The following is a 27,843-nucleotide window of genomic DNA, read 5'->3' on the forward strand; positions in this document are numbered from 1 at the left end:
CTAATTCCTGGAGCGCACAGGAGCGCCAGAGTTTCTCTTTGTGAAATCAGACGAACTAAAATGATTTGAAGGTTTGGGTTTGTTCTTGCAATTAACTTAGCAACTTTTTTTTAGTCAAAAGCGACTAGCGACAAATGTAGCGTCTTTTCCTGGTTTGATTTGAGACTTCTGATATTTTGGAGACTGTCACGAAAGCATGTATCGTTCCTCAGCAGTTCCCGTTTTTGGCAAGCGACAGGTGCTGCCGCGAGCCCCTCCCTGCCCCAAAGTAGTCACAGGCGGTCACAGCTTCAAGAAAAAGAAACCGAGTCGCCAACAGAACAGCGGCCTAAAGAAATACAACCCCCTCCGCAGACTTTGAAAAGAAACGTTTTGAGACACTTCGGATTTTACCGTCAACCGGGCTCGGGCAGAAAAGGGCTTGAAGTTGACGTCACTCTTGCAATTTGCAGACTTTGCAACGCTAAAGTGAATTTTTGGGGGGGAATTCTTCAAATTCCCGTGCTCACTTTGTCGTGGAGCGTTATGCGCCTCTGCGGTGTGAGTGAAGGGATGGCTCTGAACTCTGGCTGATGAAAAAGCAAGTGTTTAATCTCTCGAGAGGAACGAGGGTATCCGAGACAAGTGGGTTGCCGACGCAGTTGTTCACCGAACATCATGAGTACGAGTCTTTTGTACCACGGAATAAACATGAGCATGAGATGAATAAACAATGAGCAGATACATATGTAATTTGCTGAACACCTTCATTCATTCATCCATCTTCTCTACCCGCTTATTCAGGGTCACGGGAGTCTGCTGGAGCCTATCCCAGCTGTCTTAGGGCGAAGGCAGGGTGACACCCTGGACAAGTTGCCAGTTCATCGCAAAACCACAGACAAACAACCATTCACACTCACATGCACACCTACAGACAATTTAGAATGTTCAATTGACCTCACATGCATGTTTTTGGAGTGCGGGAGGAAGCCAGAGAACCCGGAGAGAACCCACGCAGACACAGGGAGAACATGCAAACTCTACACAGAAAGGTCCCAGGTCCGGAATCGAACCCACGACCTTCTTGCTGTGAGGCGGCAGCGCTGACCACTGCGACACCGTGTCGCCTTGCTGAACACCTCCCCCAACAATATCTGGATTCGCTCCACAGTATCGCAGGACAAAGATACAAACCCCTACCTGAGCTACTTGACGCCTTCGCCAATCTGTTTTGGTCAACCTGACCTAACATTGGTGTTAGAGAGGCTGCATATATTAAAGGCCTGCTGAAATGTCTCTACAAGTCCAGTTGGCACAAACCACATGATTCAACATGCTGAAATCCTGTGTGTTGAATGAATAGAAAATAATTATGAATCGGGAAAAAAATGTTTTTGAATTTTAAAAAAAAATCTATTTTGAATCGAGAATCAAGTTGAATTAAAGATTATTATTATTATTATTTTTTTTAATGAAATCGTAATCTGAGGAATGGATATTGAAAGATGCGCAGGCCTAGAGACCGGTGTGTGTACTGTGCACTCTGCACAGGGCTTTGGGGATGTTTGGAGAGACGTGTGCGACTGTCTCATTCTTGGTGTGAGTTCAGGAGAAAGCCAATGTGCATGTGATTTGACAACAACAGAAATAAAGTACTCCGTCAAAAATTCAACTTCTGGTCTGACGATCTCTCGCACTGTCAGGTCACTGGAGTGCAATTTGCGCTTCTGACTCCTCAGGTGCCTTATTTCTGGGCGTTTTTGCGGCTGCTTATCATTAGCGCAAAAATCCTTGCTGGATACGACATAAAAAGTGGCGGAGATTATAGCTGCATAGTCGCCACAAAACGCACTGCAATTTACGGCTGCGCTCCATTCATTGTGGATCTGATCCAATGCCTTTTTACTGGGTGGAGAAGACACACACACACACACACACACACACACACACACACACACACACGGTTGACTCCATCATGAGGTAAACAGGGCAGCGGAAGCGGAGGAGCTATATCAGCAGGCTCTCTGTTGACTCAACTGTTCCTTATCAGCTGCATGAACTTTACACTGACACACAAACATGCTGTGTGGTTGTGTGTGTGTGTGTGTGTGTGTGTTTGTGTGTTTGTGTGTGTGTGTGTGTGTGTGTTTGTGTGTGTGTGCCTGTGAAATGGATACCTGTGTTTCCTGATGCAACAGTGAACCACACAGTTGCACAAAGTCATGTGGGTTAGCACATGTACTGGTGTGGTTTGCTAGTTTGGCTGGTTGTTTGATTGGTTAGTTAGTTAGTTGGTTTGCCGGTTAGGTAGTTAGTTGGTTTTTAGCTTGTTAGCTAGTTCGTTGGTGACTTGATTTGCTAGTTAGTTGGTTAGCAAGTTGGTTGGCTGGTTTGTCAGTTGTTTAGCAAGTTGGTTGGTTGGATGGTTAATTGATTTGTTGGTTGGTTGGTTGGTTGATTGGTTGGTTGGTTAGTCAGTTGGTTAGTTGGTTGGTCTTGGACCGACCAAAGCCTCCCTGGAATTCCAGCTCTTTCTGACCTTGTTTGACCTTTGCAGAAGGTTGTGGCGCTCCAGAGAGGACAGACTGCTGTTTCCAATTCATTCCAATTAATGCTGGGCATCGATTAATTTTTTTTAATCGCGATTAATCGCACTCCTGTCAGGGAGTTAATCGCTCAGAACTCGCTCAGAACTCTCCACACTCACACTGCAACCTCTCAGACCCGTTGTTCACCCAGAGTCACTCCTCAATCAAATGACGCTTTACTGCAAAGTACAAATTTTTACCAACTGACAATTTTATCTACTTCCCATTGATCTTCTCATCTCTTGTATTCTTTTCTTCTTCTCTTCCTCTCCCCCAACTTCCCGTCCTCCGTGGTCAAACGAGAACCAGATGTTGCGCTGACCTAACCCAATCCTTGACTTAATGAGCCTAATTATGGGATGGCTAAACAGGGAGTTCCCACGTGGGTGGGGGTTGAATGGGCGTGGCCACAGTGTGACCATCACTACTGTTTAGAGTTTAGTGCTTGGTTAGTACCAGAGGTGGGAAGTAACGAAGTACAAATACTTTGTTACCGTACCGTACAGTAGATTTTTCAGCTATCTGTATCTTATTTGAGTTTTTCTTTTTCTGACGACTTTGTTCTTTGACTCAATACATTTGTACTCAAATATATGTACTTTCTACTCCTTTCATTGGAAGCAAACATGCTGGTTACTTCTGTATTTCAAAGTATTTAAAATATGCAAATTGTGTTCAAAGTCCTTGACTGATTATTGATTCTAATTGTTATTGCTTGAAGTGGAGCTATTTAACTCTACTGTTGTGTATCTGAATAAAACAGTGGATGATATATTAGAGACAACTGAATATTTCAGAGGACCTCAACTTGGGGTCACTGTTCAGTACGTTTTCAGTCTGGAGAAAAATAAACATGCGGAAAATAACATTGTTTTTTGTTATTAACAGTGTCAACATCCCATAATGTATCACTGGTCAGAACTATTACTGATTACAGTTTGGTTGAGCTGCATTTGAGAGTAGCAAAGCTGTTCAAAATGATCCAGATGCTCATCAAGACCTCTGAGGAACTGACCAATAGTAACACAGACATTTTCTGCCGCAAAAGCGCCACGTTGCAAAACATCCAAAATGCGGGAAGTGTTCATTTATTTATCTTTCCTGTGGGAAGGAACACTTTGTGCATGTAGCCCAAGAAGTGGGCAGAAAGTCACCACTTGATCTATCATTAGGATGCAAGTGTTAGCATGATCACAGTGTTTACAGGCAACGCTAGCGCATTGGCATGTGCTGAAGAGCTGTTGTTAAGCCTGTCATAAGTAACAGGTTTTGATAGTTGTGGGCTTTTTGGTTGTTGTGACTGTGTGTGTGTATGTGTTTGCATGTGTGTGTGTGTATTTCGGAGACCTTCAGCTGATTTAACTTAACGGTAGCTACTCCAACACGGTGGCTACGTGCAGCAGGACGCGTATGTGTGAGCGCGTTGCGATTGTTTGGACTCTAAAGTGGGATAACACACACCAGGATTTTTAAAATCCATCTCTCCATTTTCTGAAGCTTATCCAGAGTCGGGTCGCGGGGGGCAACAGTCTCAGCAGAGACAACCAGACATCACGAGGTGTTCCCTGGCCAGCAGAGAGACGTAGTCCCTCGAGAGTGTTCTTGGTCCTTCCGGCGGCCTCTTTCTGGTGGGGCAGGCCCAGAACACCTCCCAAGGGAGGCCTCCAGGAGGCGTTTTGACCAGATGCCAGAGCCACCTCAGCTGGCTCCTCTGGATGTGGATGAGCAGCGACTCTACTCCAAGCTCTTCCCGGGTGACTGAGCTCCTCACCCTGCCCTTAAGGGTGACTGAGCTGCTCACCCTGTACCTAAGGGTGCGCCCACTCACCAAATGGAGGGAAATCATTTTGGCGGCTCGCATCTGCGATCTTGTTCTTTTGGTCATTGCCCAAAGCTCATGAACATAGGTAAGGGTAGGAGTGTGGATCGACTGGTAAATCCAGAGCTTTGCCTTTCGGCTCAGCTCTTTCTTCACCACAACAGATTGATACGACTGCATTACTGCAGACGCCGCACCGATGTGCCTGTCAATGTCACGCTCCATCTTTCCTCCACTTGAGGCAGGGATTCTCCACTGACTTAGAGAGGACAAACCACTTCAGACTTGGCTGCAAACTGCCCCAGCGCACATCGGAGGTCCTGGCTCGATGAAGCCAACATGACGACATCGTCTGCAAGAAGCAGAGACACAATCATGTGGTTCTGAAGTTGAAACCCTCCGGCCCCTGGCTGCACTTAGAAATTCGTCCAGCTCAGTGGTCTAGTGGTAGAGTGTCTGCCTTGAGAATGGTAGGTTCCTGGTTCAATCCCTGGCAGGGTCATACGAAAAGCGGTAAAAATCGTACCCATTGCCCCCTTGCTTGGCACTCAGTATTGGGGGGTTAGATCACCCAATGTGATTTGTGGGCGTGGCACCGCTGCTGCCCACTGCTCCCTCAGGGGACGGGTCAAATGCGGAGGACAAATAATGCATCCTTCGGGATGTGACAATCACTGGAACTTAACTTTAAATTCTGTCCATGAAAATAATGACCAGAACAGGTGACAGAGGGCAGCCCTTCCAGAGTCCAACATGCACTGGGAACAAGTTTGACTTACTGCCGGTAATGCAATGCCCCCTCGACCTCGACTGCCAGTGCAACATTGCACTAGATCCCTACGGCTCCCTTTGTGGAGGGTTTTCAAAAATCTTCAGAGATTTTTCTTTATTCGCTAGAGAGCCACACTTGAAGATTAAAAAAATCAGGCATCCTAAAGTTTAGATGCTACTATACGTGTGGCGTATTGTGATATTTCCAATACAGCACTGAAGCCCCCGTGTAGCTTAGCTAAATAAATCTGGGTTAGTGGTTAACTCTAACTCTAACCCTTTATTCACACCTGCCTCCTTCTTCCTGATTAGCTCCCTTCTTGATTGGCTACATTCACACCCCCCCCATGATATATTAATTCTCCAGGCAAGACATATATGTGTGTGTGTGTGTTGGTATTCCTGCTAAACAGAGCCCTCCCATCCGAACACACGCTGTGTCTTCTCCCTGTCGTGTGTGTGTGTGTGTGTGACAACAACAGCAACACAACAACAATAACAAGGGCCACATTGGAATTTCTCAAAGTCTGGCCTCCATTAGACAAGGTGTGTGTGGAGGAGGAGGTGAGAGGGGTGAGGAGGCAGGGTCAAAGGTGAGAGAGTGTTCATGGTACATGCAACACTCTCCTTTTCACACACACACACACACACACACACACAAACACTTACTTGCTTAAGGTAGTCCATCGTGACCGATGATGACTTCCGCTACTTTTTGTGGGTCCTTTGATGACTATATAGTCCAATGCGAGATGCACACTGTCTGCCACAGACAGGGCAGGTGTAAATCTGACCCGCTGAGACAAGGGGAGTCTTGGCCATTCTCCTCTTACTTTTTTTTGCCAGGCGCTTTCTCATTATCTCCTCTTCTGCCAGTTGCACTCCCTGTTGGCAGAGTCCAAGCCAAGAGGAGCGATCTGCGGCGGCAGCTTTGAGGGATGTAGGATTGATTGTGCACATCTTCAAGGTGGCTTTCGGCTGGTCCTCGAGCAGGATAGCAAAACTGCGCTCAGCAGCTGTCAGAGTTCCTGAATCAGCTCGTAAGCACTGAGGTTTCCTTACACCCGCAGCGGTGTGTGCATGTGTGTGTGTGTGCGTGAGTGTGTGTGTGTGTGTGTGTGTGTGTGTGTGTGTGTGTGCGTAGGCTGGACCCGCCATGTGCCTGCAGTCGGCAGCTCGTTAACCTGCCTTCCTTCCTTCCTGCTGTCCAACTGAATAAACACAGGAGCTATCTGCTGCACACACAGACACACACAGACACAGACACGCACACAAACACACCCACACACGCACACACACTCTCAGATTCACAATCAATGACTACGTTTACACGCGGAGCTTAATCGGACTAAGCTTGCGATTCGGTTTTCTCGTCCAATCGGACTTCTCTCCTTGTCCCAGTTTACATGCAGCTGAGAAAATCTGAGAATTATTGACGGGAATGCGTCCACCTCCACCACACCAGGGGGCGATATGAGTCTTTTCAGGGTTTTAACTTCCGTTTAACCTCTTTCGGCGTACAGTAACAAAACAACAGGAGCACGATACAACACCGGTGTGACGTCCGTACTGGTCTTCAATTTAACAAGTTTCCTCAGCGAACAGCTACAGATGTGCTGCGCCACCGTCAGCGGATTGGTCAGAAATTCACAAACGTACACAACATTTTACTGTAGAAGCCCACATCTACCACAGTGAATATACTCTTGTAAGTGAGCGCTGCGCACTAATGACAATTTAAATAAGAGGAAATATATTATATGGAAATTTGCATCGAGCTGGACTTCATTTCACCCAAATAAACACTATATATATATTTATACACATATATATATATATATATATGTATATTTATATATATATAATAATCTGTCAGCTGTCTTCCTCTGTGAGCTATCGAGACTCACAGCTAGCACAGCTTTCTTTTTGGTATTAGTAAATCAAAATGAGGAAATTAGGAAAATTATGAAGTCAGCATCCAGGTAATATTTTTTTTCCAATCCGCTGATGGCGGCACAGCGGCTGTTCGGTAAAGAAACCTGATGGTGATTTGGAGAGGCAGACTACAACGTCGTGTGCTGTTGGAGTGCGACAACAAAATCGTGTCTTGTCACCGTGGCGAGTGATCCGGACCCTTCGTTCTTGGTGCATACAGGTTTGGAAAACAGACTGGTGGGAGAGGGTTTGTAATTGTATTGTACTGTATGGAGCTTCAGTAAAGGCAATTAAACGTATCTACCAACTCCTTTCATTGTGTTGAGAAATGAAGCAGAAAACACAACACACGGTAATGAAAGAGTTTTGAAGACATTTACAAATAGCGCGCCGATCATGTGAGTTACTTTGTGAGAACTTTGTGGACTTGTGAAGATGTTATGAGCCTCCAGGACGAAACTACGAGCCCCAATTCCATTGCAGATGAGAAGCGCCATTGTTCTGTATGAACTGGCGAGTTTTACAGAGCACTGTGTCGTTGCAAACTCTTTTTTTTTTTTTTTTTTACAGATTACAGAAAAAGGTTCTTGCTTGTGTCCTCAGTTGTACACAAACTCGTTGACACACGCGTTGATGGAGCTCGTGTTGTTAATGTTATTGTTCTGGGGGCAGACGCCAGTGCGGGGGTGTGGTGCATGCGGACACGCATTGTCCAGTTATACTCCGACTCAGGCGTATACATGAGGGAGAAATTTTAATTCCAATCGCTTTGTCTGGGTGTCTCAATCGGACTAAAACGTTTGCATGCCCTTCAGTTGTCTGATCATAATTGGACCAAGGCAATAATTTGGTTTTCTCGAGTGTCATGTAAACGTCGTGACTCCCTCCTTCATAATTGTATTTTTGCATGTGGATTTCTTTTTTTTTTTTAAACACAAGACATTGGACACATCAACCGAGGATCATATATCTCATCTTGATCACACACACACACACACACACACACACACACACACACACAGGGCTTATACTTACCCTACAGGAAGGATGTGAGGATGTGGACCAACGTGTCATTAAGGATCTTGTCTCTGCGATGGTTGAAAACCAGCTGCTGCTCTCTGAACACGCTAAGTCCAAGTCTCCAAGTCTCTGAGGGGCAGATCCTCAAAGAAGGGCGCGCAGTGGTAAAATGCGGCGCGTTTGCGGGTATCCACAAAGGTTTTTTGCGCTGATGACATGCAGGCGCAAACACGCCCGCAAATGCGGCACCTGAAACAGGTGCGAATGTTGCGGTCTGGCAACCTGAGAGCAGTTTGCGCCAAAGGTTGTTGGTGAGTGACAGTGAAACTCTGCTAGGATAAAGGCGCTCCTGTGTGCTCCTGGCATTACGATGCCTCCTCCGTCTACCAAGACTGCTGCCATCATGGAAAGAAAGTCAAGACGCAAGACGCGTCAGTCACCAACACCTGAGTAGCATTTGTATTTTTCATAGCCTATCTAAAATATTGGCATATATACTGTGGTCTATGCCTATCTATATATAAGATTTGGGGAGCCATATATATATCTCAGGCTTTTCAGAGAGGACAGTTTCACTCAGAAGCCAGAAACACTTGGACAGACAGAAGCTGCGCCTGGTTTTGGCTGGCGGTGTTTGCGTCTGTCAAACTGCGTGCGGACACGAGCGCAAAGTCTTCCTGGATCTGCCGCTGTTTGAATGAGGCATATTTGCGTAGAAGGGGGTGTGTCCTTTTGCGCGTAATGACTCATTTAAATACATTCAAATGAGTCTGGAGCAGCCCTGCCGCTACCTGCGCCTCGGCGCATTGTGCGCCGATTTTCACGTCAGCGTCCCCTCTGTGGATCGGAATCATCAGCGATATCTAGACGGATTTTCAGGCGCAAAAGCCGGGCAACCGCTTTGTGGATCTACCCCTGAGTCTTTGAATCTGTAGGTCTCTAAGGGGCAGTTTACACGAATTTGCGTTTCTCTGAAAACGCACAAATATTTATGCAGTTTGGCCTTGTGTTTACATGAAGCCGGGGTTTTCACTGAAATGCTCCTGAAAATGTTTTTTTTTTTTTTTTTTTTAAACGTTGCCTTTCCCGGATTCTCTGTCCCACCAGTCGTTACTCCTCGTTCGGATCCATACGAGCTGCAGTAGAATTAAAACGAGTGACTTGATATAGTCCGCAAGTAGTGGTTAAAAATGCAAAGTGCGAAGAGATGCTTCAAGATGCGTACTCGTGATACGATCCCCCAAAACAGTTACAAGTGGCCAAGTGCAAACAGGGCCTCAGATCTCTTTTTGTTTTTTGCCAAGTTGGTTGACTTGCTCTGGTTCTCCACTGGAGGAGGAGCGGGAGGAGGTGGAGGTGGACAGCGAGGAAGACGAGGAGGAAGGGGGGAGTGTGGAGAGCAGGAGGAGGAGGAGTAGGAAGATTCCAGAAAAAGCTTGTGGACAAGCCAGACTGCATGTGGTCAAAGTGTCAGAGGACTAGGACAAACTGCAGCCGAGAGGAAAAAAAAAAAAAACCTCAGAGGGAACAAAACAGAGGAAGGTGGAGCAGCAACAAAAACTGTATTTAAGGAAGTAACAAACAAAACAACGAAAAAACAAACAAAAAAAAGAGTTGAAACTACATGGACGGTTTTCCAGTCAATCAACTCCTTACGGGTTTGACCTCATTTTTTCTTCTTGTCAGCCGAATATTTTCAATTTTTGATTTTACATGACTAAAATAATTTCATGTTCGGCAGCCAATGAGATGACCAATATTTATTCAACTTATGAAAAAATAGCTGTGATGTCCATGCAGTGACTCTTTTGTGAGATGCAGCAGTGGCCAAGTGGGAAATGATTCTTGGTCGACTTGTTCTGAAAATACACACTGAGGAATTTTGTTTTTTGCTTTTCCACTTAATTTATTTGTTGTTGCACAACTAAATTTTAACAGACTTCTTAAGAGAAGAACATCAGGATGGTTGGGCCTCCAAAAAACAGTGCATTTCAACTGGGGAGTCAGTGACCCAGTGTGTGTGTGTGTGTGTGTGTGTGTGCATGTGTGTGTGTATGTGTGTGTTCTACGCCTCGGCACCATGGGGATGGCAGAGAGAACTTCCAACTGTCTCTTTTCCACTCTCTGAAGCGTTCACACACACACACACACACACACACACACACACACACACACACACACACACACACACACACACACACACACGTCCGTGAAGGCCCCTAAGGCTTCTAGTATTCCAAACACAGCCAGCAAATAAATACAATCACGTTCATTTAGCCCGACACACACAGACTGCTCCAAACACTGACACACACACACACACAGACAGACAGACACAGACACAGACACATACACACAAAAAGGCATTAAGGCATGCACACACACACACACACACACACACACACACACACACACACACACACACACAGTGCTGCTATTTCTTCCCTTATTATGCAATGATATATTATATTATTATATATATTATATTATGAGCAAACACTCCCAGAATTCCGCTCTTCCTCCTGCAACCCTTTTCTGCAAAATCATTCCTCCATTTCCTCCCTGCGCAGGTTGGAGCTGAAGTCCAGGAAGTTCGAAACATAGTCCAGCAGCACTGCAGATTTGAACGTTGAAAAAGTTTTATTTGAGCTGCAACCACTTAGCGTCCAATAGGGCGACCCATTCGTTTCAATTGAAGTTGCTAGCTAGCTAGAGCATACGCCCAAAAAGTCCACCATTTTGAAATGGCTTCCAGGTTGCTTCCTCATTATACAGTTCCCATAGGGCAGTAGTGTCACTTCCCATCATGCTGCTGTAAGTCACATGATGCATCAGGACACATCGGCCAATCAGAAGGAGCCGAGACACAACGCACAAATTTTTGATGGTTTATATGTACATATGTATATATATATATATATATATATATATATATATATATATATATATATGTATTGAGAGAGAGAGAGAGAGAGAGAGAGAGAGAGAGAGAGAGAGAGAGAGAAAGGCTACAAGTCCAGGATTTAAAAACAAAATAAAACAACAAAAAAATGTGCTCTAAAACTGTATTTCAGGTCAAAGGGTGTCCTGTCAGCTGTACTGCTGGTGATTATTTTTGTATTGTGGTTTAATGGGGTACAACGCTTTTTGGGCCCCGATCGACTGTTTTGGCTGCAGTACTTCGAGTTGGCCACTGGGAAAATATAAGAAGCATATTGCCAGTCCGTTCGCCAGTTCTTATAATACGTCCGTGGCTGCAGCTTGGATGGAAACACACAAGTTGCATTTTCACTGCAGCTGCAGAAATATTGTTTCTTTGTTCCTGTGTAAGTAGGAGCGTGTCCTGGGGCCCGAAAGTAGGATTCCGTAATCCAAAATCAGTAAGTAAACCTCCTTCAAACACGCGTGTCGAGGCTTATTTGGTTGCACAAAAACCCACCCAGGATGAGCGGACACGGATTCATCAAGCCAGGTGAAACCTATCCTGGATAAGTGCGCGCACACTGCTTCCTTAAATAGACCCCCATTATCGAGCGCAGATTCAGGGATTCACCATGACAACGATAGGGGCGTACTTTTCTCTGTCCGAGGCGGAAATCCTCATGGAGGCTAATGAGAAGGTAAAAGAAGAAATAAAGAAGAAAGGCAACGCCACAGTTATAAAACAGAGAGAAAAAGTTAAGTAACGTTAAGTTAAGTTAAGTTAAGTAAAGTTAAGACCATGTTATTTCTTCATCTTATTTCTTAATTAAATGTAAATTTTTGTAAAGGCAAGCCTGTGTTGGAGGGGATCCCTGGGGGGACAGACAACAAATGTATGTCCTTCCCAAGATGCCACCTGCTTCATACAAGGTATGTTCTGCTATCTCTACATGGGACACATTCACATGAAATGCATTCAGACTATATAACTCTGGTTTGCCTCGCAGGCTCCGGCAGCACTGTCACACTGTTGGAGCCATCAGCACCAGCATCACCAACACCGGCTGATGCCGGTCAGTGAGTTGCCTGTCAAGTCTAGTCCACTAGCTTCAGTATTGATCTTATTTAATGTGATAGGGTGAAGGCACCAGTGCAGCCGCCGCCGCCGCCGCCGCCGCCACCACAGCAGCAGTCGCAGCCGCAGACTTTTGATGATGACGAGATCTTCTCCCTGAGCTCCAGAAGGAATGCGGTATCATGTCAAGCTTGTTGAAGTTTTTTAAAGTCTATAATAGTGAGGAGTCATCATTTGGTGCCCGCACAAAATTTTATTTATGTAACAGGACCCAGATGCTGTGTATGGAGAGAGCCACCCTGGCAACATAGTGTGAATTAATGGAATGACATTCCCATTATGCAAAATTTCCACTGTGCTAATTGTCATGGGTTGACAGAACTCTCAAGTTATCAGACAGTTGTATGCCCAGCATCTACAGTGGCAAATACAACTGGCCGATTTGGGTATACAACACAAGAAGAGAAAGATTGAAGACCTTTAATAAGAGTCTGGAATAATAAGGAAAACAATAAGAAAACTCATCCTTGAGTCATGAGTCATGCTTTCAATACACACTGCATGCTGACTGTAACAAAAGTAATAATTATTATTCTGCTTTCCACTTCCAGCTACGAGAACATGACATATCTGAAAAAAAAAAAAAAAAAGGTTAATTGAATTAAGATAGTGTCTCTTTCATGGATGCACTTTACGGCCAACAAAGAGATGACACTAGGCACTCAAATTGTGAAAATGTTCTATCTGTAATTCTATCTCAGTGCTATGATTGGTTGAAAGTTGAAACACTGGCATGATTCATAAGGTTAGAAGAAAGGCACTTAATGTACCCTGAAATGCAATTTCTCAGAAATATTGAAACACTTTATGATAATAAAAAGTGAGTCGAGGGAACAATTGAATTATTTATTCTTTTAGGTAGTCACAAAGACATTGAATTAAAAAAAAAGGCTGCCACAATGATAAAAACCATTTTGCAGCTTGTGAGGCGTGAGGTTCTAAATAAAAAAAAATCAATAAAAGAACCTCATGTTACTCTTTGATGTGTATTCATGTTTATATGGGATGTGTATTTTTATATCTGATGCATGGGAAAATATGTTATGTTATAATTATGAAATAATTGCAACATTTTCTTAACTAATTTATCTATAATAATGAAATGAAGTGATTCCATATGTTGAAATAATGACAACATGGGTCATTATAATAATGGGTCTAGTTGAATGTGATAACAATGTGTAGTGTTCAGTGGAATAACTATTGGTTTCAGTTGGTGGTGACTGTTTACTGAGATGAGGGGTGAGATTAAATAGATCCTGAAATTTAGCCTGGTCTGAAGCTGGCTCACTCCACGGAATAAGTCAAAGTGAATTTATTGTCCGGTGCAGCAAGAATAAATAAATAAATAAATAAGCTTTGGAGAAAAGAAAGACAGAAAAATCCCAAAAACAAAAACATCTCCAGTTGGTGAACTATTCAGAGAAGCATAAATGAGTTGGTTGAGGTCAGAAACAGCAGAGTTTCCTTAGCGTGTAAACAAATGCAGGCATTCAAAGTGAAAAGTCATCAGGAAGAGAAATACTGCAGGTGAAGTACAGACACTGGAGAAATCTCCTGAAGTACAGCAACAAAGTATTTGTACTTTGATAAACTCATTGTTTCAGAGTACAGGCGGGTCCTGACTAAACACTGACTGGGTTCAGTCTAATTTCTGAAGCACCTCAGCACCAAATTATATTTTTTAGTCTTGACCTGTTTGTGCGCTTCTACCTGCTGCTCCTCCTTTTCTCCTCCACCTCCACCTCCTGCTCCCCTACCTCTTCCTCCTTCTGCTCCTCGCCCTCCTCCACTTCCTGTCCCACCACAGAGTTCTGCCCTGCTGTGTGTGTATGTAATTGTGTGCGTGTGTGCGTACCCAGCTGCCTGAACTGGATCAGGCTCTGACAGTCACTCTCTCACTGTGCCATTTGTTCGTCCCAGCAGACAGGAAGTCAGCTTCCCGGACGCCATTGTGCTGGCGGGATGAGGACAGAGGGGCCTTTGTATGGCGGCAGAACAGGTGCTGCTGCTGTCTTCTCCCTCTCCCTCTCTCTCTCTCTCTCTCTCTCCCTCTCTCTCCCTCTCTCTCTCTCTCTCTCTCTCTCTCTCTCTCTCTCTCTCTCTCTCTCTCTCTTTCTCTCTCTGTCTTGGGGACGGAGTTGGCTCCGCCTGTGACGCCATGGCGGTTTGGGACAGAGCTGGTGACTCTGTGACGGTTCGGGGGTGGAGTTGGCTCCGCCAGTAGCCAGCCAGTGGCCAAATCAAAAAATGAATAGGATTAAATTGGTTAACGTGTCTGCTCATTCCACAGCAAACATATGGTTTAAAAGTGTTAAGGTTATAACTGCCTGTGTTTGATTTGGTCAGTAAAAGCGTGTTTACGTTAAGATGTTGTGCAGTATCTTTTTGTCTTTTTCAGCACGTAGGTTAGGGATTGCTGCGGTGCGGAAACCGCTTGGAAACGCCTTTTTCGAGCGATCGATCGGTAAATCGCGACCGACTGATTTGCACACCTCTGTCCTACTCACTTGAGAAGATTAGGAGGTTCTTAGTGTAAACTAAAGGTCAGAAGGCAATTAAACCTGAGCTGTTCTTCACTGATCTCAGTGGTTTTATAAGATCGGTAAACTGACTTAGGGCGTGTTTTCATTGCCTCGCCGGGGTGCTGTTGAGGGGCCAAGCGAGACGAAGCAAGTTTAGTGGTGACATAGCGACGAGCAGGGCACCGATTGGCTCACACGGACGCCAGAACAATGCAGAGAAATGACGCTGACGAAAACGTTGTGCCGCTTCACCGCGTCGACTCCGCCAACGGTCTCGTGGTCACAGAGCCAATGGAAACACGCCCGTAGAGGAGATGGCGTTTTTAGTGATCAGGAGATCTACAGTCTGAAAAAATGGTGACCATTATTGTTAATGGAGCATGGACTGCAGCAAAGAGAGCCTCTCTCTTTTATATTTTAGGAACGTTTGAACTGAAACAGCTGGACGTGATTTTCCTCTAGGAGAATCACAGTGGCAGTAACAATGATGTGGACTGGGGGAAGGAGTGGCCGGGGCAGCTCTTCCTCAGCCACAAGTTGTCTGTGTGGTGTGGAGATCCTCTTTTTCAGAGCCTTTCAGTCCTCAGTCTGTGGAGCTACATGACATCATGGCCGGACACGCCATCATGGTCTCAAGGCGTTGTTTGAAGCACAAAAACTGGTTTCCCTGTGTGTTTATGCCCCCGTCTCGGCCGTCAACAGAATGCTTTTTTTTTTTTTTTTTATGTTTTATGTGATGTCATTGGTGGGGTTGCTGATGATTTCTCATTTCATTTCTGGGGGGTGATGTTTAATTACACTGCTGAAGCAGCAATAGACAAGAATCATCTGAAGCCTCATCCTGCTTCGTCTGCTTGGCTGAAGCTTCTCATCGCGACTCATGATTTAAAAGACGTGTAGAGGGGTTCCAACGGCAAGACCAGGCAGTCCACCTGGTGTCACTGTAGGGATAACACCATGTCTCTGGCCAGACTGGATCATTTTTTTATTGCTTTGAACATCATTTTAGTGTTTTTAAAAGTTGTTGCATTGTCCCAGTAGGTGTCTCTAATCACTCCTTGGTTCACTGTGCTCTTTTTATTCAGAATGAAAAAACCTCTAGTGTCTACTTGCATTTTAATGCAGCACTTTTAGCAGACTTGGGGCCAGATCCACAAAGTGATTGCTCATTCAAACAGCGGCAGATCCAGAAAGAGTTTGCGCTCGTGTCCAGAAGGGAGGCCTCCAGGACCTGAATACCTGAATGGAGGCCAGTTTCCTTACTCTATAAAAACTATAAAAAATAATATATATAAAATAATATAAAGTCCTATCAAATGACTAACGCGTCTTGCGGCAGCAGTCTGGTTAGACAGAGGAGGCATCGTAATGCCAGGCGCGCGCAGGAGCGCGTTTGTCGTAGCAGAGTTTCGCTGTTTGACCTCCGAGAACGGGAAATTTTAAAGAGATAAAGAATGTTTCGCTTTAATTTTGTTGCATGTCTCATTGCATCAGCAGCGAGGGCAGCCAGCCCACGATCTGAACATTTTTGTTTTCTTTTCCTGTGCACCCATGAACACAAACCAAACACATGCACTCATGAACAACCTTTGGCGCAAACTGCTCTCAGGTTGCCAGACCGCAACATCCGCACTTGTGGGAGTGTTTGCGCCTGCATGTCATTAGCGCGAAAACCTTTGTGGATCCCCGCATCTGCAATCTCGCCGCAAAACGTGCCGCAATTTTACCGCTGCGCGCCCTTCTTTTGTAGGGTCTACCCCCTTGTCTTTAGAAAAGAACAACCGAAGTTATGAGTAACAAAGACAAAATGAATACAATCGAGCTATAGATGAATGAGATCAGCTGAGTCAGACAAAAGAGGTAATTACAATTCAGTTGTGACGTAAAAGTAGTGTTCGGCCTCTTGTTTGCGACGGCCAAAGGAGAGAGGACAGTCTGAACACACACACACACACACACACACACACACACACACACACACACACACGCACACAGATTAGGCAGATTAGTTCACTAATCCAATATCTGACGCTCCTGGAGGGACTGTTGAATGACGCCCCCTTTTCTCGCTCTCTCCCTCACACACACACACACACACACACACACACCCTCACACAAGTATCAAGAGTCGAGGAGTTTCTGCTGAGATTTTCACTCTTTCCTTACCTGCCTTCTGTATGTGTTTGCCTCTCTTACCAGAACTTTCAGGTTTGTTCTGAATCCAGGTCCAAACTACAAGTGCTAGCAGCTAGCAACTAGTGGCTAATGGTTAGCCACTAGCCGGCTAACACTGTGGTTTTGTCAGTGTGTCCTTGGCTTTACGAGCACTACGGATTCTCTCCTGCTTCAGTGAGAAAAACATCACAACAAGGTGGTTGGTGCGATTGTGGTCGACTTCAGAAGTTGTAGTCCAGAGTTCTAATTCAGGATGGCTGATACTCAGCTCAGGGCCCCAGGAACCCAGGGCCCCAAGACCCTGTGGGTTTCCATGCATGTACTAAAGGGCGGAAGATCCCGGACAAGCTGGGTGTTGATTCGTCAACCAACAGATGTTTTGGTGGAGGGATTTGATTGGCTGAGGCAGCATACAGGTGGGAGGGGCTTTGAGTGAATCTGACAAACATCACGTGACTTCAGCAACTGTGACCAGAAGGAGAAACATAACAGGAGGGAGTGAAGGTCAGCCAAGGTCAGCCAACACACACACACAGGGATACACAACGGCCTGTAATGTATGTAAGAAAACAGAAGGCAGACCTGTTTCCTGTAGTCGCTGTAAGAGGCAGCTTTAAGCAGGTCGTGGTGGTGATTTTTGTGGTTCGTAGCAATGTTGACTCGACACACGTGTGTTAACAGGAAGGAGGTGGAAGTGTGTGTGGCCTCTTGAGTCACTCGTTTACATTCCGGGAACCAAAACAAACTTCAGTTCTTCAGATCATCAGATCATGGGGCATCTGGGCATAGGGTTAATGCTGGGTTCTCTGGCACATAAGGCTCTCCATCGGGTTCACCATCACACCGATAGGATCCTTGTTGCAGAGTTTTCAGGCAACCCAGTAATGATAGTCATAACAGTGTACTCACCCACCAGCGTTTCACCATCTGAAGAAGTGGACACAAACAGCGGTCCCAAATGTCCCAGCGCACAACTTCTTCGCTATCCTGGGTGACTTCAATGCAAGGATTGGCGCTTACCTCAATGCCCTTCTCATGGAACATGGAGCTGGCAGTGATCACTATGATCTGTAAAAGAACTGGTAAGAGGTGGACCTTCCAAGACCGAGCCCCAGGTATTCTACGTCAGTTGAACTACATACTAGTGAGACAAAAGTGGAGAAACTCCATCCTGAACACTGAGCCACACAGCATGTTCAGCTCTGTGGGCTGGGCAGCGTTTTTCTTAGCTACAACCTACGGAACATTTTTGTTAATTGTTCCGCCGTGGAAAAAGTTCAGACGTGAAAACATTAGTTCCCTCTGGCACCCCGTCTCCCTCCCGCCCGGTGTTTCGCTCCCCCCCAGTTGTGACTCTGCGCCCCAACCACTTTGAGAAACACTGTATTCGTCCAACAAAATCGGCCACAAGTCGGACCAATGGGATGTTGGACTAATGGGACGTCCCATCAACTGTCATCGCTACTTTCTGACAAGCGCTCATTTCTCTCAACTTGGCTGAGATCTGATGATAAGTATCTCTATTCAGGAACATATAAATAATAATAGAGATGTATGGCTCAAGTGAGCGGCTACGGGGTCTCGAGCCATCTTCATCCCCGAGCTCTTCCAATCCGACCCGGAGCCGATTGTGACGCACTGCTGCGGAGGAAATGCGCCTGGCCGGGGAGGTCCAGCAAGGGGATCCTCCGGGCGGGGGAACAAATTAATTTTGTTATTCTAAATTATTTTAAACTGTTTATATTACAGGTGTATTGGCAGAATTTGTGTATGGTGAATGGTAGGACTGGAAAGTTGGACTAATGCTAACTCGTCCAGTTCAAACTAATGAGAACATCCCATTAGTCCGACGTCCCATTAGTCCGTCAGACCATTGGGATGTTGGAGCAATGCCATGCTCCCACTTACAGTACCTTCATAGACGGCGCAAACTCAATTCAAGATGTCTACAGGGTGCTACATAGCAGATATGTACAGTTTTTTAAATAGATTAAATTTGTTGGCAGGTCTGACTGAGACTTTACAGGGCCGTAAAATTAAAACGGTTGGGATCTGGAAAGTTCAAAATAGAATATTCAATCATGAAGGTCTACAGTCCACAGTATGTCACACTCCGATTTCAAGCTGAAAGCACTAACGGTTTCTGAGTCTTGTGTTTTGAGATTTTTTTAAGAACAAGATATTTTTACAAGTGAAAATATCTCACTTCCGGTTTATTTGGGGTAAAAGATCAACCATACGAAAATTAGGTATGGATTGAAGCAACACGTGCGTCTTTCTCCCATGTGTCTACGACCTGGCTAGAGGGCGCTATGGCCATTTTTGTGTTTTGGTCTATGTAGGGGGCGCTATTGAGCAGGTTTGTACAGTTTCTTTGGTAGGTTAAATTGTATGGGAGTTCTGACATGCACTGCATGCTAAATTTGGTGACTTTTCGCGCATTTTCAGGGGGTCAAATTTGGCCGGAAAACGGTGGCACAACTATTCTAAGAAAAAAAAAGAAAAATAAACATTGTAAATATAATTGGGTCTTCGCCCTGTGATGATTAGCTCTGCTCCAGAGCCGTTAGGCCAGGCATGGCCACAGGAAGGACACCTTTTCAAATGAGGCGTTACATGTGCCACATGACGTATGTGAGGAAAACTGCAGGATGACAGTGGAGACATGTCACAAAGGTATTTAAATTGTTTTTTGTTTTTTTGTTCAAAGAATCAGTGCTGCGTTGCAGCTCATTTTTCCGACGAGTTGCTGATGCTGTTGGTGGGAAAAAATCTGTATTGTGCTACGTCATCGGCTGATTGTGTGTTGGGTTTGCGCGCTGAACAGCGACTTCCTCCAGCTAATCAGCGCCTTCACCTTCCTGCGCTGATGGTACGTGTGGAGGCAACAACGTAGCCGCAGAAGAAGTCAAATGCAGGTGTGTGTGTGTGTGTGTGTGTGGGGTGTGTGTGTGTGTGTGTGTGGTGTTAGGTGGGTGCCGACAGATTTGTGGGTAAACAGGAAGCTCTGTCTGTTCTTGCCTGCAGCGCCTGCAGGAAGTTTGCCGCGAAAAAAACAAAACAAATTAAAAAATTAAACTATTTTTTTTCTTTGTGTTATGCAACGCGATGCCCGGTTTGGTTCGGTTTGGTTCGTCTCGACCTGGCTCGGCTCTGTTCGGCTATGCTTGCACATCTTCCCTCCTCCAGCTGCACGAGGGTTCACACCCAGGAAGGGGGCGTGTAGGGAGGAGTGGGGGATGGGAGTATGTGTGTGTGTGTGTGTGTGTGTGTGTGTGTGTGTGTGTGTGTGTGTGTGTGCGTGTGAGGGGGGAGGGAGAGGTGGGCGGCGCCTCGGGGTAACAGCAGTACAGGTGGGCTGTGTGTGTGTGTGTGTGTGTGTGTGTGTGGAAGATAAAGGAATGTTGCACATTCAGATTATAACAGACCACCCCTATAAACTAGACGGAAGTCCGTTCAACGTGCGAGTTAGCACACACACACACTTGCACACACACACACACACACACACACACTGATCTGATGATAGGGCACTATCTGAGTAGATCGCGCCGGCTGTCCTGACGTCCGGAGGAAGCTGAAGGCTACTGAATTATTTCCTGCTGTATTTCATGTTTTCCTCTCAGCCTCCCCGAGTCACGCTGCTTCATTTAGCCCTCCAGTGTTTTTATGGAGGGGCCGACTGCTCAGACGCAGGAAGGGAGGAGCTCTGGAAGTCTCAGGGAGTGTTAATGTAAAGCAACCAGAACCTGAAAAAAGTTCTCTCTCAAGACTGGGTCCAAGAATTCTTGGCCTGTGTTATTGTTGTTGTTGTTTTTTCTGGCTTGTTTTTAGAAGTTTGATTGCGTAAAAACTGTTTATCAAAAAAAAAAAAACATCCTTAGACCAGCAACAACGTTTGACATGTGCGTCTCATAATATTTCGAGCATTGTCATTGTGTGTGTGTGTGTTAGTGTGTGTGTGTGTGTGTGTGTGTGTGTGAGAGAGACAGAGAGAGTAACCACACGGCACACAGATATACTTAACAATATATATTTCCGTTGTCAATGTACATTCCATTTTTCAGCGTAAGCTTTCTTCACAAAAAGAAAAAGTTGGCATCTAAATAAATACTATATAAAATAGAACTTCAAAATAAATATATCTATAAAGGGAACCTTTTATATGAGAGATTCTTTTCTTTTTTTCCCCGGTATATCTAAACAAAAAACAAAACATGAAAACAAACCAAACAAAACAAAAAGCGTAGACCTCCTTCTCCACCCGCCCACGTTGCAGAAAGGCATAAAGGAAGAAGAATGGAGTCATGGGACCATTTCCATCTGCTTCAATAGACCCGTGAGAGAGGAAAAAGCCAAGAGGAACCATGACCGGCCACGAGGGGGCAACACTGAGTGGGGGGGGGGGGTGAGGACGTTTACAGCCACTAGTTGGGCAGCATGTGTGAAAGTCTAAAGCTAAATTGAGGCGAACGTCACTCAGCAGCCAGGTGAAGGAGGTGGAGGAGGAGGTGAAGAAGAAGAAGACGTCTCCTGTGAAACAACAAAGAACAAAAAAGGAGGACAGAAAGAGGTTAAAATAAGAAGGGGAGAGGAAGAGGAGCGTCTGTCTCTCTGTAGTGGGACAAGTTTTCTGCACGGCAGCAGCTGTGTTTGTCAATCAAGGCCCCTGGGCTGCTGATTGGACATTAGAGGAGGAGGAGAAGGAGGAGGAGCTGGAGGAGCAGCAGGAGGAGGAGGAAGAGGTGGAGGAGGAGGAGGAGCAGCTGAGGCACAAAGCAGCAACAGCAGGAAGTGGCTCCATCCTGGATGGTGTTGAGCTCCCTGCCATCCTCACGGTCTCTAGTACTCGGCTGAGGAACCAGAGGAACCGGTCTGAACCAGCTGAGCTGCTCGCTGCCGCTGAGAGCGGCAGGGGAAAAAAAAAGTAAAAACACCCCGAGTTGCTCTCATCTTTCTTTTCTCCAAAAACAAAGTCTTTCTTTTCCTCTTACTTCTGCTCGTAACCTCTGGAGAAAAAAATCTCACCCTCAAATTCTCACATATATCTAATATATTCTCTCTTTCTATATACAGTATATAGATACTCTTTGTACTGAACTGTAGTTGTTACATTGTACCATGCACTTGTCTCCATTTTTCACTTTTTCACGTCTCTTCTTCCAAAGAACACAAATGTTGTCAAACTATTTACAGTAAATTTCAACATTGTCACCTGCATAGCTCTATGATCCTTCCCAGCCTGCCCAGCCAATCTTCAGCTTCTCCTGCTCGGGTTTGCAAAAATTGTCTTTGTTCAATTGAAGGCGAAGGGATGGTTTTTGTTCTCCTCTTTGTTTTGTGTCTCAACACGTACATCGACTTTGTGTAACACACACACACACACACACTCTCTCTCTCTCTCTCTCTCTCTCTCTCACACACACACACACACACACATACACACACACACACACACACACACACCCAGGGATGGGCGGGGCCAGACTGAGGGCATGTGGTGGTTGAGGTTTTGTGACGTCAGTTTTTTACGAAGCGACGCATCTTTAAGTGTAAAAAAGTGGCGAGCGTGATAAATAAAGAAAAAGAGAAAAGTGAGGGCGACCACTAGGGGGTGGCGAGGAGCAGAGGGCACTAGCTTCCTCTTGGCTGAGTGGGAGAGAGAGTAGCTCACACAGGCTGGGGGTTGAGGGAGTGGAAGAGGGGCGGGGCTAACGCGAGCTAGCGCAGGTGGCTAACGCTGTGCTTATCTGGCCTGCGTCATTCGAACAGGATCTTATTGAACTGATTTTTTTAATTTAAATTATTATTTAAAAAAAGAACAAAGGTTGTGCAAGTGGCAGGTGAGGTTGGGACAACAACAACAACAACAACAACAACAACAACAACAACAACAACAACAACAAGAGCCACAACAATGACAATCCTGTCTGGCCGCTCACATTTATTGTTTCCAGAAGTTTCCAAAATCACCGACCTCACCAGATGTTTTTGTTTGTTTGTTTGTTTTAACCTCAAAATGTTTCTTCACCTTCTTGTGCAAAGAGGAAGTAGAGTGAGGAATTCTCAACAGTCCCTGAGAAGGTCGGGGGTGAGAGGGCTTGTGGGGGTTTGGCAAGGGGCTGTTGTTCTTGTTGTTCTTGTTGTTGTTTGTTGTTTGTTGTCGTTGAAGGGACGTCCTGTTAGTTCTACTGTAGGAGGGAGCTGTGCTTTTTTTTTTGGTTGGGGGGGTTAAACACATGTTAAAATTGTGATTGTGTCATTGTTGTTGTGATGATTTTGTTTAGCTTTTTTTATATCTCTGAGCAGCAGAGATAATGTGGCACCTCGCAGTCTTTTTAGACTCACACACACACACACACACACACACAAAAACAAACAAACAAACAAACAAAAAACCCAAACACACTTTTGCCATGCGGCCCAATGTCTCTCCTCCAGAACCAATCACAGGTCCAGAACTCACTAAAGTACCTCTAGTTTTGACCACCAGTCAGTGGAGATGATGGTCTAGCCTAAAGCTCTGATGGTCTGAAGGTCTAAAGGTATGAAGGTCCTTCAGTCTCCTGCTGCTGCTCCAGACACTCAAGTCCTGTATCACGCCCCCTCCCTCTGCTGCTGCTGCTTCTCCAGTGCACCTCCCTTGGTCCCCCCCCGCAGCAGGAGGAACCCCCCGCCGCTTCCCCCCTGCGAGGAACTCTTGCAGCGGCAGCCAGGCCTGCTCAGCCCGTCGTAGCACCTCTGGCCCAGCAGGGTGGCGCCGGCTGCTGGGAGGTAGCACAGCAGGCAGGGCAGCAGCAGCGACAACGTGGCCATGAAGGACCAGCGGGCGCAGCAGTGGGCCCCGGAGCAGGAGCAGGGCCGCTCGGCGCAGGAGCCCTCGTCGCCCTCGTGGTCGTCCTGGTCGTCGGCGGCGCAGTGGTAGAAGACGCCGCGCACCAGGCACATGCAGGTGGCGCTGTCCACCAGGCTCTGCGCCGAGCACAGCCACTCCTGGTTGCACACCCAGCAGGAAGGCAGCGGGCGCGGCAGCGTGCACTCGCTGCAGCGACACCTGCCACAGTGCTCGCACAGCAGCAGGTGCTTCTTCTCGGCTGGCGACGACGGCAGAAGAGGCAGTGGGAGCGGCACCCTCTGATGGCTGGAGGCCACCTTTGCAGTCTTGTTGGAGTCCTTGGTGGAGGAAGAAGTGGAGGAGGAGGAGGAGGAGGAGGAGGAGCAGGTGGAGGAGGTGAGGACTTTGGCTTTCGAGGAGGTGGAGCTGGAGGTGGAGCAGGGGGTGGAGGAGGTGAGGACTTTGGAGGTTGAGGTGGAGGACATGAAGCAGCCTGGCTGCTGGTCCACAGTGGGATGGGGCGCAGCGTGGTCCAGCAGCCGCTGGTCGGAGGAGGTGCTGCTGCTGCTGCTGACGGAGCTGGGACGGCCGCTGAAGGAGATCCAGGGATGGGTGGTGGCATCCTGGTGGGAGAAGGGGGTGCCCTCGCACCTGGCCTGCTGCTGCTGCTGCTGGTGGTTGTGGTTGCCCCCCCCAGAGAAGGCCTCCTGGCTATGGCCCAGCCAGTTGCTTCTCCGGCTGGCCCCCTTGTGGCTGGGGGGCTGCTGGGACACCACGGAGGGGCTGTCGATGTAGTCGTTCTCCAAGTGGGACAACCTGATCTGGTCGATGGGGTAGATGGTGAGCGGTTGCTGCGGCTGCTGCTGCTGCGGCAGCTGCAGGCGGCCATAGGGCCCCCGGCCCTCCAGCAGGGGCTGGGTCAGGATGGAGGAGGCCCCCCCGGGGATGTGGTGGGCCACCCTGGACTCCATGGTGGCGGCTGCTGCCCTGCACGGCGTCACTTCAGCAGCATCTAGCGGTGCTGCGAAGACACAGGCAGGAAGGGTTAAAGGCAGCCAATCAATCCATCAATCAATCAATCAATCAATCCGTCCATCAATCCATCAATCCATCAATCCATCATCTTTGATCTGCAAAGCGCCAAATCACAGGCGTCTTGAAATTCATTGCACCATCAAAGAAAGGAAAAAGCGGTTGATCCTCCACAGCAGCAGCAGGCTCGCCCCCCCCTCCTCTGAAGGTCTCTGCTGCTGCTGCTGCTGCTGCTGCTGCTGCTGCTGCGACCGGCTTGGGGTGAAAGAAATAAGCAGAAATGAAGCTTCTCTTGTCCTATCGCTTCTATTCATTTTCTGGACCTAATTACATGTCATTATGGGACATGTGACAGTCTGGGGTGGGCAGAGCCTGACGGTACAATCAGATCAAAACAGGCCGCACTCACGCACATACACAAAAAACAACAACAACAACAACAACAACAACAACAACAACAACAAAAACAAAAAGCCACCCTAAGCCTCGACAAACACAACGTGCATTCGTGTCAGAGGGTGAACTGTCCCAGTTACAAAAGTGAAATCCAGGGGAACCTGATGTCAGTCGCACTATTTCCCTTTTTATTTTCCTCACGTCTGAATTTCTGGCAGAACGTCCAACGCCACCGGATTAAAAAGAAAGAAAGAAAGAAAGAAAGAAAAAAAAATCAACGCATAAAAAGACAGAATTCTACAATTTTGCCCCAAGACAAACAGAATGATCATCATTATTATTATCATTATTATTATTCCACTTAAACATGCTGCATCCGTCGTCTCTCGGCCAAATTCCCTCCGCAGTGCTGAATTTAGACATTTTTCAAAACCATCTTGATCTTTGGACTGAAAACTAACTGGGCCCTTTTCACAACCTCCTCCTCATCCTCCTCCTCCTCCTCCTCCTCAACTTTCCCCTACCCCCTCCTTTCTAACTGTGACGATGGGACAAAGCCGGACGGGTCTCTGTGCTGAGAGCAGAGAGCAGGAGAGAGCAGGGCGTGCATGCAAAAGACCAGGCTGAATACAGGCAGCGAAGGGAAGAGAAGAGAAGAGAACAGAGGGTCGCTAGAAAGAGAACAAAGGAAGAAGAAAAAAAAATGACGATGGAGACGACAAGCAACAGAAATATTACCTCCTTGTGGCAGAAGACTGACAGTGCTTGCGAGTCGACTGCAAACATTGAACCTGAACACTGAATAAATCCCAGTTGGTTTCAGATTATTATTATTATTATTATTATTATTATTATTATTATTATTATTATTATTATTATTGTTGTTAATAACGGGAACTGCAGATTTTTGTGAACGGGACTCTGCACTCTGGCTGCTGCTGCGCAGGCGCCGCAGGAATGAATCATAGCAGTCCAGTCATCAAGAGCCAGAATGGGACGAGTTGTCGTGAATGAGCGGCGGCGGCGGCGGCGGCTTTTTCTTTTTCTGCTCTCCTGGAAACTAGAAGGTGAATGAAGACCCGTCCGAGCCGGCACCGACCCTTTAAGACTGACCACCTGTCTTAGTCCCAGGGAGCCTGCTTGGTGTTCGATTCTCCTCTGATCGGCGTTGTGTTACTGTCGGTGCTGTCTGTCGGTGCTGTAGTATTTTTTTTTTATTTTCATTTATTTTACGTTGCGCTTTTTTATTTTATTCGGCTGGTGTTTTTCTGACGCTCCACCACCAACCTGTTGCGACATCGCCGGCAGTCACTGGATCTCGCTCGACAGCGAGGCTCCGCAGAAAGAAGCGGCGTGAGTTGTGTGTGTTTAAGTGCGTCGTGCGTGCGTGCGTGCGTGCGTGCTCGCTCAAACCCCCCCCGCCCCGCCCCCCCAGCACCAGCACCACCCCCGCCCCCCTCCTCCCGCGGACTGAGTCACAGCTGCTCGGTACCGGGGGGACTGAGCTCATGGCTGCCGGTAAAGACCCCCGTAGACGGAGCATGGATAATGTTCTATATATTTTATTTCTGTGGACTCGCTGGCGGAAGTTGGTTGATATTCTGGGAGCTCGTGGCCAAACACCTGACACCTCCCGACCCGCGGAACCCGGGAGAGACACGCAGCCCGAGGGAGAGGCACTGGAACGGGATCGAACCGAACCGAACCGAGGCGAGCCGAACCGAGCCCAGCTTCCAGCCACGGAACTCAACCCCGGAAGAAAGGAAGTGGACGTCCCCTACAACGAGTTGCGCTCCCCCCCCCCCCCCCCATGATGATGATGATGATGATGATGATGATGATGATGATGATGATGATGATGATGATGATATTTTGTATCTCTCCTCTCGACGAGGAGGCGGAAGAAGCCTATTCGCCCTCACGGCGCTGCGAAATCGCTAGTTAAATATTGACTCAAAGCACACACACACACACGCGCGCGCACGCACACACACACGCGCACACACACACACACACACACACACACACACACACACACACCTTTTTCACCGCTGCTTGCTGGATCTGGAGAGAGCGAATAACAACAACAACAATACTAATACTAATGCTCTGAATAATTATCATAGCGACTGTGTAATAGAAGTGGAAGCGCCGTTTGCGGACACTCACCGCAGTCTCAGGGAGAAAAAAAAATCTCATCTCCTCATCGGGCACGAGCTGGTGTGCGCGCAGGATATATTCCGGTCCAGGCTGCGAGCAGCAGCTCCGCGGCTGTCGAGGGAAGTTTTAGTCCGAGTGCCGCGGTCCTTCCTGGGGCTGAGGAGGAGACGGGAGCAGAAGCCCGATCCACCTCCGCTGCTGCTGCTGCTGCTGCTGCTGTGTAAAAAGGGCGAATGCGGTTCTGGACGCAGAGCTTCGGTTGTGATGTTGCAACCACCGAGGGGGAGGGCGCAGAGTTTTTATGAATGGGAGGGTGGAGAGAGGGGGAGGGCCATTGCGCAGGCGCGTCGAATCCGTCTCCCTCTCTCTCTCGCTTCCCCTCCTCCTTTTTTTTTTTTTTGAATGGGAGGGCTCGGCCACTCGGGGAGGGGCGGCTGAAAAGCGGAGGTTACGTTTTTATGAATGGGGAGGACTCCTGGCAGCAGTGCGCAGGCGCGACATTTTTATGAATGAGACGAAATGGCGAATGAAGTGTGTGTGTGTGTGTGTGT

General features: G+C 47.0%; 1 protein-coding gene across 1 annotated transcript; it reads right to left on the reverse strand.

Moving 5' to 3' along the window:
• Positions 1-21,045: 21,045 nt before the first annotated feature.
• Positions 21,046-27,631, reverse strand: spry4 (sprouty homolog 4 (Drosophila)). The gene is made up of 2 exons (XM_076022038.1): positions 27,302-27,631; positions 21,046-24,725 (listed from the first exon to the last, which is right to left on the reverse strand). The coding sequence occupies exon 2, from the start codon at positions 24,673-24,675 to the stop codon at positions 23,467-23,469; it is 1,209 nt and encodes a 402-aa protein (XP_075878153.1). The 5' UTR covers positions 24,676-24,725; positions 27,302-27,631; the 3' UTR covers positions 21,046-23,466.
• Between the last annotated feature and the right edge of the window lie 212 nt (positions 27,632-27,843).

Source organism: Nelusetta ayraudi, unplaced genomic scaffold (genome assembly GCF_046127955.1).
Source record: "Nelusetta ayraudi isolate G7.1 ecotype Tasmania unplaced genomic scaffold, CSIRO-AGI_Nayr_v1 ptg000011l, whole genome shotgun sequence".
NCBI classification, from domain to species: domain Eukaryota; kingdom Metazoa; phylum Chordata; class Actinopteri; order Tetraodontiformes; family Monacanthidae; genus Nelusetta; species Nelusetta ayraudi.

Excerpts from the sequence above, each read along its gene's own strand:
- spry4 (XM_076022038.1), bottom strand. The coding sequence starts at position 24,675 with ATGGAGTCCAGGGTGGCCCACCACATCCCCGGGGGGGCCTCCTCCATC.